The 21186-nt window shown below is 41.1% G+C and overlaps 1 protein-coding gene across 1 annotated transcript in view; it reads left to right on the forward strand.

The window, feature by feature from the left end:
* Nucleotides 1–5086: 5086 nt before the first annotated feature.
* PLEKHH1 (pleckstrin homology domain containing, family H (with MyTH4 domain) member 1) overlaps nt 5087–21186 on the forward strand; it is a 44470-nt gene continuing 28370 nt past the window's right edge. The window contains exons 1-5 of the mRNA XM_010007686.1: nt 5087–5212; nt 10786–10848; nt 13751–13900; nt 17046–17129; nt 18648–18729. Of these exons, the coding sequence (XP_010005988.1) occupies nt 5087–5212; nt 10786–10848; nt 13751–13900; nt 17046–17129; nt 18648–18729 (505 nt within the window). The remainder of the gene's footprint in view (nt 5213–10785; nt 10849–13750; nt 13901–17045; nt 17130–18647; nt 18730–21186) is intronic.

Genomic DNA, 21186 nt, shown 5'->3' on the forward strand with positions numbered 1-21186 from the left:
TGTGCCGTCTCTGTTGAGCGAGGGTCGCTGCTTACAAGTGGGTTTGTCCGTCGGGGCTGGGACTTCGGTCCCTGAAGCCGCAGAGGGGAGGTGGGGGGAGGAACGGGGACGCGAGAGGGAAAATGCAGCCCTAGAGTAAATAAATAGATGTAAGTCCCGGTGGTCTCTTCTGTCTGGCTGGTGAGCCTGGGCGTGCGGGGCAGGGCGTGCGGAGAGCGAGCGGCAAAGCCGGCGGGCCCCGTCCTGCCCCCGCCACTCGTGCCAGTCGGGCCACCTGCTCTGCTCTAGGGGGAAACTTTCGGTGTTTCTTTTTCCCCGAACCTGGCCCTTCCTACGGCTTGTCACGTTATTTTTGCCCCATGCTCTGCACATCCCAGGCTGTGCTCGTGAATGGGAAATGACCGTGTGGCCGAACAATTCCAGCGGCCTCAGGGTTAAAAAGCTAAGGGGTGAAACTGGTTTTGAAGTGGAAAGTTAGACCAGTATTCAGCCCTGGTGTTCAGGGAGAGTCCGGTGTAATTTACTAGCGGGTGGTAAGAGCTGCGCTCCTTCTGTGCTGACTGAACCCTCCGTAGTAGCCACTTAAACTGGTTCCTGAACTGAGGAGACACTTTAATTTGAAATAAGGAAATAATGTTTAGTTGTCTGCATTCTTTGCAAGGAATGAGCAAAGCTACGAATACTTTATGTGCATTTACATCTATTGTATTTATATCCTAAATGTCCCAACCTCTGGGACATCAGCTGATTCTAGTCCAAAACAACAAAAAAAAAACAACCATGGCATCCTGATATAAATTTTAGCTCCCTCAGACTTACAACTGGATATGGGCACTCCAAGTAAATACATTCATATTTATTTTGAGCATAGCATTTAGTGTCAGAACTGTCTCTGATCTTGATACAGATACAATCAAAACTGATGTCTGCATTTAGCAGTTGGTTCAGTCATTTTTCCCACACTAAGTCCTAAGGACTTTGTAGGTCCTATTCCCTTCACTAGCAGTTGTTCCATAGTTAACACTGAAAATCAAGCTGCTCTTTAAGAAGCACCTGATTGTGTTTGGGAATGAAGTTTTGAAAATCTCAGCTTGTTTGAACAAAGTGGCAGCCTCCTATTTTCCAGGTTCCTAAAGCAAGGACACTACCTGGAAGTATCTGATTCCCAACTAACTTCTTCATATGCCAAAGGGGGAGTGCCCCCCTGTCCCCCTATATAAATTCTTTCTCTGATATGAAAAGTACCAGCATCAAGCATGGGGGTGGGGAAACTAAAGAGCTTAGTGGATTGAGATGGTTAAGAATTGCAAAAAAATGGCAGATCCAGCAGCAAGGATTTAAAGTTAGTCTGTCAAAATAAAGTTGATATTGTAATTCATGAAGTACAGATGAACTGCTTATGTTCAGGAGAATGGAGGAGAAAGAATGATGCATTTTACAGTAAGTGATAATTTAGAATCAATTTTAAGTTGTAAATAAAGTTTTAATTTAGGAGTAAATGTAAGAAGTTGTGATAAAAATATCTCTCTCTGAAAAGGGTAGGGTTTTTGCTAGAGGGAGAAAAAGCCATAATTGTAATCTCTGGCCTTCAGAAATCATTTGATATGATGGCACATGGGGAAGTTACCAGCCTAAGTGTAGTAGATGGGGATTAGTAAAATCACAAAAGAGAATGTGACTACACTGTGCTGAAGGGGGGCCTGTTAGAAGGTGGGTATTTCAATGGGAGAGTTGACTGACCTAGGGGATTAGTAAGGATGGGATAAACTCTAATAACACAAAGTAAAATTGCACATTGGAAGTAGTAGTAAACGGCACCAAACCTGGGAGAACACTGCTTGGAAACAGCAGAGGACAAAAAGATGTGGATATACTTACAACCACAGGCTAACCATAGGCCTATTAAATTTTGCAATGGACTGTAGTACAGAGATCCATGATCTTGTGTGAATGTGGCACAGATCTGAGCTTTATTAATCTGTCCCTGTATCATTTTAATGGGTGCTCTGCACTCCCACATCTGGCATTTGCAAAGGCAAAGTCAGCTGAGATTCCTCTGCTCCAGTTGTGTTGGCTTGTCTGTGAATTTCAACCACCAGTGTAATATGGTTATAAAAGAGGCAAATGCAATCAGGTGAGGTATTCCCTAGGAGAGTGGAAAGTACTAAATGCCTTTGCACAAGGCTTTGGTAAAATTGCATGCTGCCTTTCAGATGCAGTTGTGGTCACTCATGTCTGTGGAGTGAGAAAGATAAAACCCAGCTATTATATGAAGTGCACTAAAGCTGGAACAGGTGCAGAGGGAGAGAGGTGAGGTTTTCTTATGAGATTAAAAGAACCCTTTATCTCTAGCATTGCAAAATAAGGTCTTTAAGGAGAAGCTTTTGGTATCTATAAATATACCAAGCAGTAAATACGAAGGAAGGAAAAAAATAGCGAAGCTGAAGGGCAATATTCTACAAGAATGAACAGATACAAGCTGGTTATTACTACATTTATGCTGGTAATTAGAAGACAACTTGTTAGAGGGGTGAGGTTCTAGAACAACAGGAATAGTGGGAGCAAAACTGCCTGCACAGTTCTAGGGAAGGGCCATGTTAATTTATGAACAGGATTATATGATCCAGTTTTCTACAGTGAGAAGGACGAGACTTAATGGTTTAGGACATCTATTCCAGTTAGACTTCCTGTTCAGAATGGGGTTTTTTAGTTCAACCAGAAGTGATGGTCTATCTGAGAAAATTTTTTTTTTTCTGGTATCAGCTGTGTGGTATAATCAGATTAATTTTACTTTATTTATGAAGACAGGCTAAGAGAGCTGGTATTGTTCAGCCTAGAGAAGGCTCCAGAGAGACCTTATAGCGGCCTTCCAGTACCTGAAGGGGCTACAGGAAAGCTGGGGAGGGACTTTGTACAAGGGCTTTGTAGTGACGGGTTGAGGGGTGATGGTTTTAAAATGGAAGAGGGTAGATCTAGGCTAGACATGAGGAAGAAGTTCTTCACTGTGTAAGGGCAGTGAGACATGGGAACAGGTTGCCCAGGAAAGCTGTGGCTGCCCCCTCCCTGGAAGTGTTCAAGGCCAGGTTGGATGGGGCTTTCAGCAACCTGGTCTAGTGGGAGGTGTTCCTGCCCGTTACAGGGATATCTTTAAGGTCCCTTCCAACCCAAACCTTCTATGTTTCTATGATACTTTGTGCCATTAGATTTTATCCCATTTATTCATATGTCCCTTTGAACTGAAACTCCATGAATAAAAACTAAATTCTCCATATATGTATATAAAAAACCACAGGATTTCATTTGAGGGCTAAATTATTATGTCCAAAACAGAGTTAGACATGAACAAACTTACGGTGTTGTAGGATTCTTCCGTGATTTAGTGCACTCTTTTGGCTTGAGAAGGACTGATAACACAGCTTCAGAGGGTCACCCTACAATTTTGTTAAATTTGCCAAAAGTAACATGGTTTAATTCCTGACTAGCTAGAGATTATATTAATGTGCTAGACTGGGCTGTGGGAAAGGATGTCTCTGTAAAGCAGAAGGTGTTCTGGTTGTAGAATACTGGTCCTCCCTGCTGTTGCAGAGTATTTTCAGTGATGCAGTACTGAATACCAATGTGCCATGTTACTGTTTTACTTAAACCTGCCTTTCGACCTGGAATAGGGTTTTCCAAATCATTGGAAAGGCAGGCAACTTGGTGCCTGGAAAACTTTCTGTGACTGAGCAAAGCAACCTCTATAACTTGCAGGTAATGTTTGTAGCTAAAGACTACAAGATGTGTCTTTCTTAACTCAAAACAGTAGGGATATAGCTGGATATAGTGACTCGCTGTGTTATGTGTACTTACACTGTTATTTATACTTAGAGTAACTTCAATCTCAGGTCTGTTACATGCAAAATAGGAGCAAAGTGTCCTAGCAAGTGAGTACAACTAGAGGGACATCTTAAGCTTTCCTGCCCTGCAAAGGCAGATGTAAAGGCAACAGGGCTGAGTGACTTCGCTGCTCTTTGCCAAGTCTGGACCTATTACTTTGACCTCAGTTCAGGAAAGCACCACGTTTGCCTGTGAACAGGTGAGAAATTCCTTTTATAACTATGGATTTCAGTGTTTTGATTAAGCTAATGGACTAATAACTGTCTGGCTTTGTAAACATTTTATTGTAGGGTGATGCAGCTGGCTACTGGACTGCACACGCTGAATTGATATTATAAACCTTTTTGTGAGTGTTCCCAAATGCCTGAATTTTATTAAGGACACTTATTACCTAAATTTTACGTATCTTTTACATTAAACACAAAGTATTTGAAATGTCTAAATAGTTACTGAGTAAGAAAACAAAACATCTTTAAAAAACACAGCCTTTTCCACTCTTGTGTCATCGTGTCCACCTCTTGGTGTCTTCAAGGACTGCAGTAGAGTTGCATGTTTTGTCTTCAGCCCTTGCTTATTTGTGGCTGGGATCTCTTTATGTTTTAACAGAGTTTAGCTACTGTGGTACAGCTACTCTTCCAATCCTATTGTAGACTGACTGTTTCAAGTAGTTATGGATTGGGAACGCTTTGCTTCATATATGACATCCAAATAACAAAGCCTACATGAGATAAGGCACTGTTGCCCCAAGATAATAATGGATGTGTGACCTGAGTTACTTTTAAGAGGTTTCAGTGACTTGAGATTTTAGAGCCATAGTGGTACAAAGGCAGGAGTAAAATTTCTCATAGTTTATAGGTAGACGCTGAGGAAGGGTGTAAGGATGGCAGTAAGGCTGTGGAATATACAGTATGATGCATTAGTAAATTATTTACCCACTCTAAAGTTAAAAGTTTATTTGAATATTTACTTGTTATCCATTAAAAGAGTGACCTCTGGCAGAGGTCAGTATCAATAGATTGGGATAGTACCATTTCATCCACTTACAGAAGAAATGGGCTTTATTACCAGTCCTGTAAGGGGGACCAAGGAAGACGAGGCACAAAGGGGTGAAAAGTTTGGCTATCTAAAATATTGGGGGTTTTTTCCCTTCTCTTCTGTAGGATTTTTAGAGCACCTCAGACGAGATCCCAAGTGGATGATTAACTTCACAATGGCAGAACTCACAGTGGAGAAAGGCAGCTGTATGGACTGGCAAAAGCGATGCCTGGCGTTGGAGGCCCAGCTCTTCAAATTTCGCTTGCAGGCAAGCAAGATCCGAGAGCTGTTAGCTGAGAAGGTGAGGCAGTGGTGGCTTCTTCTACTTTGCACTGAGTTTGGGCATCAAAGCAAAAAAATCCCTAAACTCTGAGCTGTCCAATAGAACTGTCACTAGCAGTGGAAATCTCTTCCTCAACTGTGGTATGTTATTGCACTCGCTTATCACTTGAGATAGAGAAATGTGCCTGTCAGAATGTGTGTGTGAAGTGGCACTTGTGAAACTCATGAAACTAAGAATTTCCTTGTTTACTGGGAAATCACTAGGTATTCGGATTCTACTGGAAAACACTGTACTAGCAGGATTTTGGATATCTAAAGTGACTGAGGCAGCTGCAGAGCAAAGATGGATATTTTGGGTAAAGAGAGCAAGGTCAGGACTTGGCTAGCAATAGAAAAGCTTACAGGACAGCAAATTAATCTGTAATGTTAGAAGACTGGGCAGGGGTACATGTACTGCCATAGCGTTAGAGTAACATTGCACATCCAGCCAAGATATTCTGGGAATACTGAAGAGTAGGACTGAGATACTTTGAGATCTGGATGTAAGAAACTTGCGTGGCATCTGTGGTTTTTGAGGTATCTTTTACTAATCACTTTTAGGTGCACTAAGTAAACTCATTTGCAGTCTTAGGAGAGAAGACTGTCAAAGATTTGAGGGATTTGTTGGGGCTTTTTTTGCTTGTTTCCATCATGGTGTAGATTTTTTTGTTTTTTCTTTACCTTAAATTGAGTTATCTTTCAATTTAAATTGAAGCTTTTTTGCTAACCTCTAATTTGCGTAAACCCCAAGTTTGTAGGTTGTTGTGCAGTTCCTTTTTTGTTTCAAAACATGGCTTACTGCTCATATATACAATATATATTTCCAAGATACTATTGGAAAGTGAGAACAGTTTATTTCAGTCAGTTTGGTAATGTAGTTGAAATATTTACAACTGACTGCATTTTGCTTGAAATGTTTTTAAGCTGTACCTGATGACAGATATGTTCTAAGCTCACTTTTGCTCTGTTTTGTATTATGTAACTTGTATGTGTATATTCTTGCTTGTTGGTTTTGGATGTAAAAACATCCAAATGACATCTACTTCAGAGTGGAGCAATTTTAATCATTGCTATCACTGTAATTACATTTCCACTAATGCTTTACACTGCATGAAGCATTCATTCTGCTCCTCATATTTTAAGAAATGATGCAATTCCAAGCTCCCTCTTAATCTTTTCAAGGTGGCTTCTGAGGTGGACGTTAGTGGCTACTTACCTTGGAAAATAATGAAAGTGGGTGTAAAATCCATTTAGACAGAGGCACATTAGAAAAATAATGTATAAATACAGCATGGGGTCTCATAAAGACAAGCAGTACTCATGTGCAGTATGCCGTGTTTGCTGCATTAGGGAATCTGTGGCCTCCTGCTTTTATTAATTGCTGCTTTGAGAAACTTCCTGATTACCCCCACACAAAGAAACTCAACTGTCAGACTTGCCTTTTGGAGAACAGGCTTGTCAGAGATCTTTTGACTCTCTCCCTGGGGAGGTTTGTGGGCCACGCCGAGGGCTCCTCAAGGAGAGGGGCCTGACTGCCATTAATCCAGCCTTGCAGTCGGAGCAATGTTCCCTTTGTTAAGACTAAGGAGCAGCTTGGTTCAGTGATCAGGTTACTCTGTAACTACTTGTGCAGTACCGTTGTAGGCTTACTTTAAGGGTCAAAGAGCCGGCAGGCTTGCAGTTCCCTACTCTGAATGTCGTGTGGGAAGGGGTGAGCCTCAGGGACTGTGGGGCAGCTCCCACAGGCTCTCCTGACACAGGTGAGCTTGAGGCAGCAGAGCACTTGCTCAGCACACAACACTTACACTGAGCACTGCTGTTGGGAAGTGTCCTATGCCTCAGGCTCCTGACTACAACAACTTGCTCAAAGACCCTCCTTCCCTCCGCCATAGTTGCCACAGGGCTCCCCAGCAGTCATAGTCTGTGCTGAGTCCTTCTGCCCCTCAGATGGGCAGTGATACAGAACCAAAGGAGGCACAGGCATAGTGATGCCAATTCTAGGGATTTTTATCATATATTTTCTAGCAACTGTGTGGGGTTTTCTTTTCTTACAATTCTATCAGTGAAAATTAAGAGATTCAGATTTATTTGAAAGAATACTGCATTTTCAGAAAGGTTCAGAAAGGGGGTAGGGAGAAGGTCTTGAAAAATGGGAAGCGTGCATGGTTCAAAGCTGTTGCCAATCTGTGGTGAGCATTGCCCTTAGGTTTCTCTGACATGGTTTGCAGCAACAGGAAAATTAATTAAAAGAACCCAAAAAGAGTTTTTTCCAGTGAAAGTGAAGAATGTTAACAGCATTGTGATACTTGTCACCAGCTGTGGGGTCTGGAACCTGCTGATTGAAAGGCTTGGAAACCTAATCTGCTGCATTTTAAATTGATCTTTTTAACCTATTTTATTATTTAAGGCAGATTTTACTATTTTAACTCACAAAAAAACCCAACCACTCATACCTGGCATTGGTAGTACAATGTGCAGTAACAGTTTAAATACTTCAGATTTTTAAAATCCGCTTAGATTGAATAATCTAGATCACAGTTCAGAACATGAGGAATTTAAAACCCAGTGGTTTAACTGCCAATGCCCTAGTTCACATGGTGTGAACTTTCCCGTTGGTAGCCCAGTCTCAGCTGTTGAGCAGTGCTGCCCAAGCTGTGCAGAGCCCGGCTGTGAGTTGATGTGACAGAGGTACCCCAACCCCTGTCCTCCAAGACAAAGCTCTGCCATCTCACTGGACCCTGCAGGGCATGAGACCCCCAGGTCCTGCCTTGCTGTGAACATCAGCACTGATCCAGTCTCTTTGGAAACGGGCAGTTGTTTTCACTCCTTCTCCTACACACACACAGAAAGGGGTACTCCTCTGTTGGTGAGCAACATAGCAGGTCGTTGCCTTGGCAGCAGGATGACCTGGTTAAGAGCAAGCTCTGGAAGAGAACAACAGGAGAAAACTGAGGCTGAGAGATACCGGAACTTTTTTCAATTTTATTTGGTGTGTTCTGAGCCATCAAAGAGGGAAAGCCTTTGTGGATGGTTGATAAGAGGATCTTTTGCAGCTTTTAGAAGGGCCATCTGGGTAGCTTTTAATCTGCTTCTGTCTTACTTCAATAAACACTGAACTTCTGTCTTATGCAAGTGTAGCTATACAACTAGGTCTGTTTCTATCCATACAAGCTGTCCAGGCTAATCTTTGGGAGAAGAGTTACTTGAATTTGACTTGGTCACTTGTTTTTTTATGTGTCCTAGGACAAGTTTCTTATTAGCAGTTGTCATGTTATAAAGCATTTTGAATGAAAGGGCCCATGTAAATACCAAGCTTTATTACTATTTCACTGAGGGATTGAAAGAGCCTTACAAGCATGGATGTATTAAATCCGAATGTGCTCCAGTGGGATGGCTGGCACCAGGGATGAGTGAAGTAATCATTTTGTGTACATGAGAAACACAACAGTTATTTAACAGTTCATAGTAGGACAACCCAACAATGTAGTACAGGAAGTTAAGAAAAGTACAAGTTTATTTAAGGCTACAGGGAATTAGGGTGACAAAGTGATTGATTTGACTGGAACCTAGCTAGGTCACTTGGCTTGCACAAGAAGTTTCATAATTCTTTAGTGATCATGAATGGTCCCAACATACATTCTTTTTCCTGATCAGGAATCAGGACTGCTAGCAATGCAAAGAAAACTCTCATAAGGCTAAAGCAAAAAGGACTTTTTCAGTCAGAACAATGCTGTCTTCTTAAAATAATGTGAGTCTTACATGAAGATTGCCTACCTTGTGGAGGATTGAATTACTAGTCTGAGAGGATAGCCTTTGGGAGAAGGCCCAGAGACTCATCTAAATTCTGTGCTGTGAATGTAAACCCTGTCAATTCATCAGAAAACTAGCCAAGGACATTAATGCTCAAGCTACTGTCATAACCAGTCTTTGTTTCACAAGGGGTATTATGTCTCCAGTTAGCATCTGTCTTTCACCAATGTATTTTGCTGCTACCTGTCTGTGGTGATGGCTGTCCAGAGACTCATAGATAAATGCACGGGCAGATCACCATTCCTAATGGACACAGACGCATGTCGTAACCCAGACCACTGCTGTCAGTGTTAGATTTCCTTGAGCTTAATCTCTACTGATGCTCTCAGAGGCTGAATTTTTGGCCAGCTGGCTGTGCAATATTCTGTGGCATCTCTCTGTTCCTCTGCCAATTAAATGTCCTTGATTTGGTTATTAAGTTCCATAACCTGAGCTTGATTGGTTACTGAAAAAGCAAACCTGAGAGGTATCATGCTAAATGTGGCACTTCCCGATCTTCATAGTTCAAATTAGTTACCTCACGGCTTTTTTAGTTATATACTTTTCTGATACATTTGTCAATAGTTGTCAGTCTGCTCTCATGATAAGTGTGTGTGTGTGAAGAGTTGTCTTGTTGCCATCTGAAGGAAAGGGAAATGGAAACACAAGAATACTGATGTCTCCATTCTGGGTGATCAACTCAAGAGACATAAGTCTCATTTTCAGAAACATTGGTTTGGTCCTTGTAGTGACCAACCTGAATACTTGGCACCAGTACTTTAGCAAGAATCATGAAATGCATTGGAGAGAGAAAAGGAGCTCCTCAGTTCCTCTTATAGTTTGCTTTCTGCTTGAACCATGTGTTTTTTTAAGCTTCTGAAGCTGCTTGTGTGTCATTGCTTCAGTGGTAAAACACAAGTAAATGCTGCAAACTCTGTGAAGCATTCCTCAAATTTTGCAGCTTAGTGGGTGAAACTGTATGACTGACTTTGTATTACTGGGCTTAAATCTGAGACCCATTAAAGCAGAGCAGGTGATGGAAGATGACCTTGCAAGCACTGAATGAGATCCTAAGTTGTTACTAAAAAAAAAAAAAGGCTTCCCACTTCTAGTGGGAAGTTGTTAGAGTAAATTTCTATTCAGTGGCCTTTGACTTCAATTCCATCAATAATCGGATAAAGAATCACAGAATTGTCAGTTTGCAAAGCTCTTTAAAGAAGCATAAGAAAATTAAGATCATTGTTAATCTTATCAGTTAAGAGCCTGTGATGCTTTTGAAGCCAAAGCAAAGTATTAATTGATTATAATGTGGCATCAGAGGGAACCTGCTGTGAGCTTTCCAAGATGCATTCATTTTTATTTACCATTTGTGAATGAATCCTAGCTGAAATAAAAACAGGAAAGAATCGTGTGCTGTAGACAGGCTTCTTGCAGGGACAACTCATGGTGTATAAATTGTAGAGACGGGGTCAAGATTTCTGGACAATTCCCTTGATCCATTTAATGAACGGTGAAGCTCACTAATGAGAAGGCAGTTCAGGTAAATTCAAAGTACTGCAGAAGACTGGAAAAGATCAAAGGCTCCCCCTACCATGCCCTCTCACCCCCCCAATCAGAGCCATCCCGTTAACCCAAAAGATGCCAAAGATTTGTAGGTGTACACAAGAAATGGAAGATTCCTGGGTATAACAGGTGAATTTCCAGGTGATGTTAATGTCATTTCTTTCTTTCCCCCTCTTCCCTCCTTCTGCTCTGGCTCTGAAGATGCAGGAATTGGAACAGAGAGTGATAGAAGCAGAACAGAGAGCTGAGGATGCAGAGAAACAGGTAAGATATTATCTTATGGTTGCTCTGGCACAAGCCAAGCAAGAACTTACTTTAAGTTTCCTCCAGACTAGCACAGTGGCAGCACTCTGCAGTGTTGTGCTCTGCTAGGGAAACATTGATTTACAGTGGTGAATGGTTTCTGTGGTCTACTTCCCTGTCTTAGAGCCTGAGCTATGACCAGGCACCTAAATAGGTTCAATCCTAAGTGAAAACCAGGACCTTATATCTGTGCCTTAGCTTTACAGCCTTTACCTCCTCATCCATGATGGGCATGCTTGCTTATGGAAAAAGCAAGGGATGTTGTACCTCAGGATTAAAGTACAGAGATAGAGCTGCCTGGCAGGTCCTCAGAAAACAAATACTTAGTAGTACTGGTAGGGACTTGTCTACAAGTAGAGAAGGTTATGTGAAAGAAGGGTGTGTCTGCAAAACCTATCAGTTGTTTTGGACTTTCATTTTATTAATTACTGCTCTGGCTTGAGTGCCCATGGAGAAAAGCAGTAAGAGCTGGATTCATTGCATATTACTGTAACCATCTAAAATTAGGCTTATTGTCTAAGCTTAGTCCTTCTATGCTTGAAGTCCTTGAAGAATGGAGAACGGGAGGGAGAGAAATACTTCAACTTGTGAACAGACTATAAAGAATAATGGACCTTTGGGAAGCAGGCTTTTGTACAGTCTGAAGTGTAAGAAGTATTATAAAAGCTAAAGAATCAGGAAGGGCCAGAATGTCTGAGCTCCTGCATCACTGCAGACCACTGCTGAAGAGAAGTGAATCAGCTCCCTCCAGCTGGCCAGGAGCTGCAGGACTGAATGTTGAGTTAGAGTTTAAAGTGCAGAACTAAGAGCTGTGCAAGATGGCCAAGAATGGCTGTCACAGAGAACTTCAGTAGTGAATAGGCAGTGTTATAAGCACTGGGAAACATTGCCTAGCAACTAAGAACTTGAAGCACCTGGTAAGGTATTCTGTCTGCAGAACATGCTATTCCATGCCAGTTTGATATTGATATCAAGATTTTTTTCTGACCAGCTTAAATGCAGGAAAGGTGCTATGTCTAGTCACCATACTGTTGGCCTCTATACTAGATCAGCAGTTGCCAGCCAAGAAAAAAAGATGTTCTTGAGAGTGGTATCGATAAGTCCACACCTAACCAAGACAGGCAAAGGTAACATTGATGCTGTGACAGCACCAGCAGGAAATATGGTTATTGCCACAGATCAATGAAGGAGGTTTCAGACTAGCAAATACCTCAATGACAGGAATAGGGTCCTAATATGGTAAGCTGCAATGACAGCAGGGGAGCAGTTGGATAGCAAGTCAAATCCAGATCAAAGAACAGGCAAGAAAGGGAGAACTTGGCTGGGAAGGTGTAGGAGAAATGAGGGTTGCCTTCACTCACCTGCCACCAGCAGTTCTGCAGCCATGTGTTGGCAGGTCCTAAAGACTAGCAACCCTTAAAGTTGTACAGGCTGCCTTTCCAGCAGCCTTATCCACATCCAAAGATGAGTGTTCCTAGAGAAATACTTCATTGCTGCCTGACAGCCTGAAGAAGGAACAGTGTAAGGAGTATGACCATTCCCTTCCACTAACAATTATATTCACCATGAATGAGAAGCAGCTGACAAATCAGAGGACTCCACATCAAGTGCAAAATCCCTTGTTATCTTTCTCTCCAGAAATCTAGGGGGTTGGATTATTAATTCAATGGGCTCCCTGTAGCTGCCAGCCTCAATTAAGGAAATCACATGTTTGCAGTTGCCTCTCTGAGCCTGTAGTACGGAGTCAGCATTTAGGCATCAGACAGAAAGGAGGGGCCATTTCTTTTTACTATAATCACCATAAACTCTAATGAAAACACATCCGACTCAGCAGGCTTAGTTTTCTGGCTCAGATGTTGGGCGCCTACCTTTCTGATTCAGTATGAGGAAGAGGCAATTTGCTTCTCTGCCTAATTCTGGCAGACAGGAGGACAAAACACAGCTTCTGCAAGTGTGAAGTGTAGGCTGCTCAACAGAGCATGAGTAACTCTTACACAGACTCTGTGAAGGGCACAGGCCTGCATTCTGCCTTCCTGATTCCAAACTCATACAAAATTAATGGGAACCAGAGTTGGTTTCTTGACACATTTAGTCTCTCTGGAATGTGTTAGAACCAGGTATTTTCCCATCATCAAATGTTGCAATTAGCAGGTTTGAGTTACACTGGAGAAACTCCATTCACCTTTAGAAATAAAGTCTTATAATCCATTGCAATAGGATGAGGTAATAATAAAACACTGGCATATTGAGAGACACAGGTTTTGAAGAAGGCAAAGAGGTTTTAAAAATTTGCTAAAAACCTAAAAGGCTTCAGTGGCAGCTCTATTTTAATGCATTGAAACTTTGTCTGTTAAGAAGGAACACTGGTGATTCTCCTGCTAAGATGAACAAGTATTGGCACTGTCACTGGAACTCTCTAGTGTTGCCCTAGAAAAATCTTGATCTGAAGCAAATGGCCAAGCTTTTGTGGCATGTACCTTGGCAGTGAATGGGGTAAAAAGCTGAGTGTGGGATTGCAAAGGAAGAGAATTGTGATGTGCCTTGCCCATAGGGCTATGTAGACTATAGGGGCCTGTATGTTCTATTTGACTTATAATATTGTACAAATATTTCACAATCCACAATGTGTTTATCTGTTCATGGTCCAGTTTGCATCTGTTACTATTTCAGCATTACAAATGAATGGACAGTGTTCTTTTCAGTTACCTAGCTATAAACTAAGTGTGACTTTTTTTTTCTTAATTTCCCAACTTCAAAAACCTGAAACCCACAAATACTCTGAGTTAGGGTCTTACCAGTAAACAAGCAGCTCCTTCCTTTGCATTGGTGTGGTTTTTTTATCTCCCTCTGATGGTCATTAAAGGTCAGAGTTATGGAAGAGAAGATAAAACTAGCCCACGTGAAGACCGGTGAATCAGACAGCACCCTGCACAGGAAATACCAAGAGCTGATGGGCACAGTGCAAGGAAAGGAGGATCAAATCAACAAATTGGAGACACAGCTATCAAAACAGGTAAAAATATTTTCTACAGAGAGTCCTGTAGCTTTCATGAGTTGGAGGAACACTATAATGTATGTTTCAGAAGTTCAGATTATATCTCTACTGCTTATTAGCCTCTCAGTTGCCTTCAGATGAGCTGTAAAAATGATGCCCTGCTCAGTGCAAGATCCCCTCCTTCCCTTCTTTTCTCAGACAAAAACATCCATTTAGCCTCAGTAGCCCTTGTCTCTTTACTATAGGAGACTGGTGAATGTCCTTAAAGGAATTCCTTATGTTAGTGTTGTGTCAGTGTTTAGACCTAAATTGTAATGCTAGAATCTGGTCACAGTATTTCTCTGGCTTCCTAGCATGTAGACTGCTCTGCAAAATCATTATGCAGGCCATCTCTGACTCAGCATATGCTGCTTCTTGGGAAGGGGCTTCTCCTAGTTAGCCAGCAATGCTTTAGCATAGTTCATCTCTTGCCAAATGTCCCCATTACAAAAAAAAAAAAAAACAGCCCTTTCCCAGTATGGATAGTTTTCCCTCTCTCCCATTCTCAGCTGGTGCAAGGAAGGAGCTATATCTACAGCAGGGCTTGTATTTTGGCTCTGGTAAAGGCCTTTCCCTGTGGTCTTTATTACCTGAGGAACAATATATTCCTCTATGTTGCTAAGTAAATTCCCTTTAAATGCAAACACCTTATTAGAATTTTTCATTTAAAAATACTTTGCCATTTGACATAAATTTTACATTTAATTAATTGTCACCTATTTAAAGAGCAAAATAAGTTGATAAGCTATCTGAACTTACTCAGACCTGGTGTAGTGTGGGAGCCTTTGTAATACCCTGGGTTTCGGGTCACTTCCCCAGAGCAGCTTGCTCAGGCAAAATATAGATGAAGTTTCTGTGTTTTGGAGCAGAAATAAATTGTTCAGCAAGAATTCCAGCTATGATCAGGTCTAGAAGCAGCTCTTGCAATTAAAAGTAAAAAAAATCTGATTTATCAAAAAATACAAGGTGTGGTTTACTTAAAATCAACAAATGTAAGTGGGGAAATGTTCTGTTAATAGAAATCTTTTTAATCTAGCAACAAGAGGCAAAATGAGATTCTAGAAGTAAAAGCTGAAGCTTGACAATTTCAGACAAGAAGCACTCTTTATCAGGGTCACTTATTTAGTTTCAGGATGGGATGGAGTGGTGGCAGCACTGGAAGGTCACTAAGTGTCCCTGTAAAGCATCCTCTTTGTTTTCAGTGGAACGAGGAGAGCTGTGGAGTTCAGAGCATTAATAAGAGAACACTGAGGTCATGTCTAGACCACACAATGATAGCATGGGACACAAAGAATCTCTAACTGCTTCTGAATCTTAAAGCACAATAAGTGCATCTATGAGTGCTATGCCTGAGTGAATTGGTTCTGCTTAGAGGCACAACTTACTAAGCTCTGTGACAATGCTGTCCTCATGTCACTATTCTACATTAGGACCCTACATAAAACCTTGGCATTCCACTTCACTATGTAGCATAACAATATTCTGAATCTTTTACCTCTTGGTCCCTGACCTGGGACAAGTTCAGGTCATTAGAGATTCAAAAGCATTACTCAGATGATAGATATTCAGAAGGCTATGGTAGATCCACTGCATGTTTCAGATCATTTCAGACCAGTAGGCACATCTGATATTCTGACTCCAGCACAGGCTGGTACCTGATTAGTAGACACAAACACAGCCATGTTCAGGGGGAAAAACTAAATAAATCCTCCTCTTGAAGCATCAGATTTGATTACTTTGATTTCATTATGCTCAACTACAAATGTTACTACTACCCATGTTGCCAAGGTCTATTTAAAGTCAGCAAACATATTTGGGTAAGAGCTTTTAAGTGTGCCCTTGTGGTGGTGAATAACATGTAGTGATTAAAAGGGATGTGAAAATGTGGGGAATTTCCTGGAGTCTTCTATGTATTTGTATGGTATTCATTAAGTTAATACACTCTTTCGCGTGAAAAAATTTAAAAAGGGAGGTGGGGGGGAAGCATTTACATTTTCGTTACCGTGATTACTGGCATTTGTTCACATCAGAAAAAAAATCTAGCAGGGATACCACTGACTGCTACCAGAAGGTATTAGCTTTGTCCATTTCATTAGACAACCGGGGCTGAATGTGCCATACAGAGTATATTCCCTCTCCTTCACTCCTGGAACTGATTTCTCCTTGTAGTTGTTTAAATCATTGTGCTTAGGAGACCTTTCAGTGACATCACTTGTTATGAAGCCACACCAGAGGTGAACAGGAGGCTTCAGGTGATTGTAGTATCAATCCAGCATCTTTCCAAGGAAATTCCCAGAAAAGGAAAAAAACGCAGCTGAAAAAACACAGCTGCAAAAATGATGTAGCAGTATTTCCCAAGCAGATACTTGGGGAAAAATGTTCATTTTGCAAATCAACAGTATTTCCATAACACCTGTGCGAGGACTAGAACCTGTTTTAATGGATATGTAAACATAAAACCACTTACACCATTTCAAAAACTGCTAGCAGGTCTTATGTTTCAAGGTCAAGTTTTGGAGCTTTCTTTTATCCTGAATCTGCTCTCTCTTCTTTTTAAGAAAAAAAACAAACTTTAGTTTCTCAATGAGAATATTGTGTGTGAATTACATTGTTTGTATTAGTTTCCATCTCGTGCACCTCTAAAGTCTTTACACCTGTGCTTGCAGCAATTGAATCCCTTTTGCTTTGAAGAATTACACTGTTTTATACATCACTTACAGGCACTGCTTAATTCTTACTGATTTCAGACAACTATGTATATTTATAGGCTGGGGGAACACTACAGGTGCTCAACAGCGAATGAACTTTGCAAAACCATCTAAAACAGGAAAAGCTGCAGACTGTTCAAAATGAACTGTAGTAGGTGGGCAATTGTTACCTGAGCTCAATTTTGCTAATCCACAACAAACTCTTGAAACAACTCCCTGAATTAGACTCCAAGGACCATGTAAGATAATTTAGAGTTTAATTTTTCAGAGGATAGCTAAATAATAATATCCACATGGCAGTCTTAAATCTTATGTTTGGAATGGGAACTTAAATGTTTAAGTCACTCTTGATGGAATAACTTACTGAGAACAGTTAGTTGCACTCTTCTAATGCATCTAATCTTTTTTTGGCACAGAAACAGTTGAGGACTGAGGAAGCCAAAATTGTTCAAGAGAAAGCTGCCAAGATCAAAGAGTGGGTAACATTTAAGTTGAGAGAGGTGAGTTTTTAGCTTTCTGTCAGGTTTCAAGGCCTGTGTAGGCCTAGGTACAGTGGTTGCATTGCCAAGGGGCTCCTATGGAGGACAATAGCCTCAGGACAGTCAATCTGCCACAAAAGCTTTCTGCTTGCTTGGCCCTACACACACTCAGTTGCAGACCTAAGGCTGCCTGTCTTACTGAGGGCTATTTGCTGCTTTGGGTAAATTATAGATGACTTTGAAATCACTAATACCTCAAAGCAGTCTCTGAAGAAGATTGACTCATCACAAGTGGCTTTCACCTGTCTTTTCTCTGCCTCTCCCTTTTGCCTTTGGGTGCCATTTCTGTCTCTTTTTCTGACAAAGCAGAAACACGTGTCCTTTGCTCTTCCTTGATTTTGTCATCTCTGACTAATGCTGTTTTCCTAGTGTCCAGCATTTTCTCATGTCTGATCTCTCCCTCCTGTCTATCTTGTGGACTGACAGGCCCTCTATCTGGGCCTGATTCAGTACCCTATAGAAAAACTGGGAGATAACATGGGTCAGCATGCTGTTTTAAAGATACAGTAATAATTTACAGCTGGAAGTGAGGCTATTTTGTCTTTTCCTTTTATTCCAAGTTAAAGCTAGAGATTTCTTGGCTTATGCCAGAAAGGGAATTTATTTGACTAGGAAGAAGCAGTCTTTTTTGGGCACCAATTGTGTTATGATGTGACTTTGTAATGTCAATAGGTTGTCCAGGTAATGCACCCAGCTGCTGTGCTTCTTTCATTTTCTTACGTGAGGTACCTTAAGATGCATCTACATTATTGACTGGTGCAGCACAAAAGAGGAAGCACAGTGGTTGACCTGCTGTGAATCCAGGACCATACATTCACACTGGATCTTTACTGGCAATGATGTTTGTGCCAGATGCTTATTCTAATTCTAGGTGCATTCCATGTGCAAGTGGACCACTGCTGGCTGAGGGACTTTGCATCTGTGTTGCAAAAAGGTTGCTCTAGACAGCACCACAAGTGTAATTTAAACTTTGATTCCATCAGGAGGGCAGCCTCTTTGGGTGCACTTCTGCTGCATTTAAGAGTGTGTGCTGAGACACTTCAAGCAAGACATGAGACAAATTTGCAAAGAATCACTTGTGCACTAATTGCAGATATAAATTCAGCCTTAATTTGAGATTTTGAGAGAGGAAAGTTCTCCTTCTAGGTAACAGGGTTTTTATTCTCTTTTAGGACAGTTATTTCTGGAACCGGAGTAAATAATAAACAATAGTAGGGAAGGAAATTAAAATACCTATTTGAGAAGTGAGATTAATATAGACAGATGCCATTTGAGAGAGTACAGCAAAGTGTTTAAGTGGGTTGTCCAGTGGAACTCCTGGGGAGGATTTCAAGGGGACCGGTAGATTTGCTCAGCCTGTTTTCCCCTTCCTGTTCAGATACTTCAATGTAATGAAGATGAAGATGTGTTCTGTATAGTAGAACACACATTCACACAGTTTTGCATTATTTTTCAGCTTTTATTATTTTTGTTTCGTAGCTTGAGCTAGAAAATTACCACCTGAAAAACTGTAATCAGAGGCTGACGGAGCAAATTGAAGCTCTTCAGGATACATTGCAAGGTAAATGTGTTCACCTGGCATTGTAGCTTAGTAACCATGACAAGGGTAGAAGTCAGCATTCTGGGGTTGTATTTTTAAGTTTGTTAGAAATTAATGCTTTTGACAGTGAGCAAGCAGTAGAATTGCTCTGTTATTCACTGGGTCCCTTTTTAAAATGGAAATAACATTGCTGGCCTGCCTTATAAACTCTTAGTTGTTTTCCCAACAGCCATTGAACACAGACCACTTTTACCAGTAAAATAAGCCACTGAGCTCCTCTTTGAAGTGCATATCAAAACTCTCCATTCCCTTCAGTGTTGCAGCATAAAAGTCTCTGAGGTATTTCACTTTACCTCCACATTCAAATTATCCTTATCCCCACAGAACCTCTGCTGGCACGTGAGCTGCATAACTGAGGACTGAATGGGCAAAGGCAGCAGCTGTCTGGTCTGCCTCTAGAATCTGGGTTCCTCTGTGCTGTCAGGTTGGGCTGGAGAAAGGTGCTTACAGTGCTTGTGCTTTTGTGGTTCATATTTGATGGATTAATGGAGAATTTCAGTCTCCAGGACTTGGAATAAGCACCTTTGATCGCAATACATTTTGAAGAGGAATGTATCTCTTTATTGCTTTCTTTTTGTTCTGTTTTTTGTTTGTTTTGTTGTTTTTTTTAATGCGCTCAGTTTTGTCACAGTAAGACAAGCTAGTTGCCAGAACTTCATGGGGCATGCAGGCAGGGGGCATTTCTTTCCTGCAGAAGACTTTCTGACATTCCTGTCAGTCCACAGCAAGGGAATAGGGCAAAATTCCTTCTAAATCCCACAGTGTTTCTAGCTAAATGCTCTATGACTAGGTTTTGCTCATCCCCTCTGGCTCTGGCTGTTTACAAAAAGAGAATGGCTGGTAAGCTGCGTTAATAATCTGGTATTAAGTGTTCCCTGGATCCCAACTCTTTGGGCAGTAAACAGCTCTGCCCTCTCCTCTTACCCCTACTGGTCTCACTGAGCCAGACAAGTCAGAGGCCTCTCCAGAGAGACAAATCTGTTCTTGCTTGCTGTGCTAATAGTAACAGCTTTCTCTCTATCTCCTGTCACCTCTAGGAAGCTGCACAACTACCAATAATATTTAAAATCAATGGTCTCTTTTTGGTCTACACTAATGATTTGCCTTGGGGGCAGGGGAAAATGTGTGCCAGTGTTTGTGTATGCCAATGTTATGTTAGTAATAGCTTCTTTAGCATTCAGTTCCTTGTGAGTCAAACACCAAGGTCACATTCTCATGGTTGTCTTTTTCTTAGCTGTGTTTCCAAGAGGAGGTTTCATCCTCTCCACAACCAACAGTGTTTGTTCTGCTGTTTGCCCTTCCCTCTCTCTGTTACTTTGTGTCTTTTTTTTCTTTTTTTTTTTTTTCTTCCTTGTAAAATCCCATTAGTGGTTAAGCAATGCCTTTAGAGTGTGATTTTTATGCAGCATTTTTGTCCTTAGCTGTGCAGAGTCTCACTTGCCCATATTTATATGATTTCCAAAGCATCTTATGACTTGGTTCTCTTCAGTCAGGCAATATTTAATACCAAGAACAATCAAAATCATAGAGTGAAATAACATGCTCTGCCACTATAAAGTTCTCTCCACACTTTGTCATAGCCTAAAGCTGCAATCTGGCAGAACTTGTAGAACTGAATAGCCTTTAATCTGTTAATTATGGAAAGGAAGAAAGTAGAAGAATTATGAAGTATAGCTATTAAATAGACAACAATGGAGGCAATCTAGGATCTGTCTTTTATGTCATCTTCTAATATAGCAATTGAAGGGACAGAGAAAAGAAGAAAAAAAGAAAAGGAAGTTTTTACAGCAAAAACATGTAAGTAACTTACAAAACTTGTTGACAAAAAAGCACTGGTTAGGTCTTACAGCACAAAAGGATAGCAAAAAGCTCGAGGGAAATTCTTGAAAAGAAAGTAACCACAGTGATAGGTGTGATGGTTAAGAAGATCTCCATAGATAGGCTGAAAACCTCATCTAGGAATGAGAGGAAGGCTTATTTGATGGCTTAAGTAATTGTAGGTCCATTGAAGTCAAAAGCCACGCTAAGTGGTGTTCTGGCCACATAGGTGGGTTTTGACAAGGTACTGTGTGAGTTGGTTCCTGTCCTTCTCCTGGCTGTTTTGAGAGAAGAAACTTAATCATGAATGGTTAAGAGTAAAAACTGCTATATTGAGTTAGACTGAAAGCTTGCCTAGGCTGGTATCCTGTTTCCTGATTGGCTGTGGAAGTTTTGGGAAGGAGTGTAGAAAATATTGCAAGTAGAGCTGTCCTTCTCTCCATATACTCTTCCAGCTTCTCTTGTCCATGTTTTAGGAAGTTCCCAGGCCAGAACTTTCTGGTTTTTGTAACACTGATAAATTACTTTTTGTGGCCTATATTTTGGACATCACAGCTTTCTGTTTCCTTTTCTGTTTGAAAAAAACCCTTCCTTCTGTAA

Source organism: Chaetura pelagica, unplaced genomic scaffold (genome assembly GCF_000747805.2).
Source record: "Chaetura pelagica isolate M959 unplaced genomic scaffold, ChaPel_1.0 scaffold70, whole genome shotgun sequence".
Lineage (NCBI taxonomy): Eukaryota > Metazoa > Chordata > Aves > Apodiformes > Apodidae > Chaetura > Chaetura pelagica.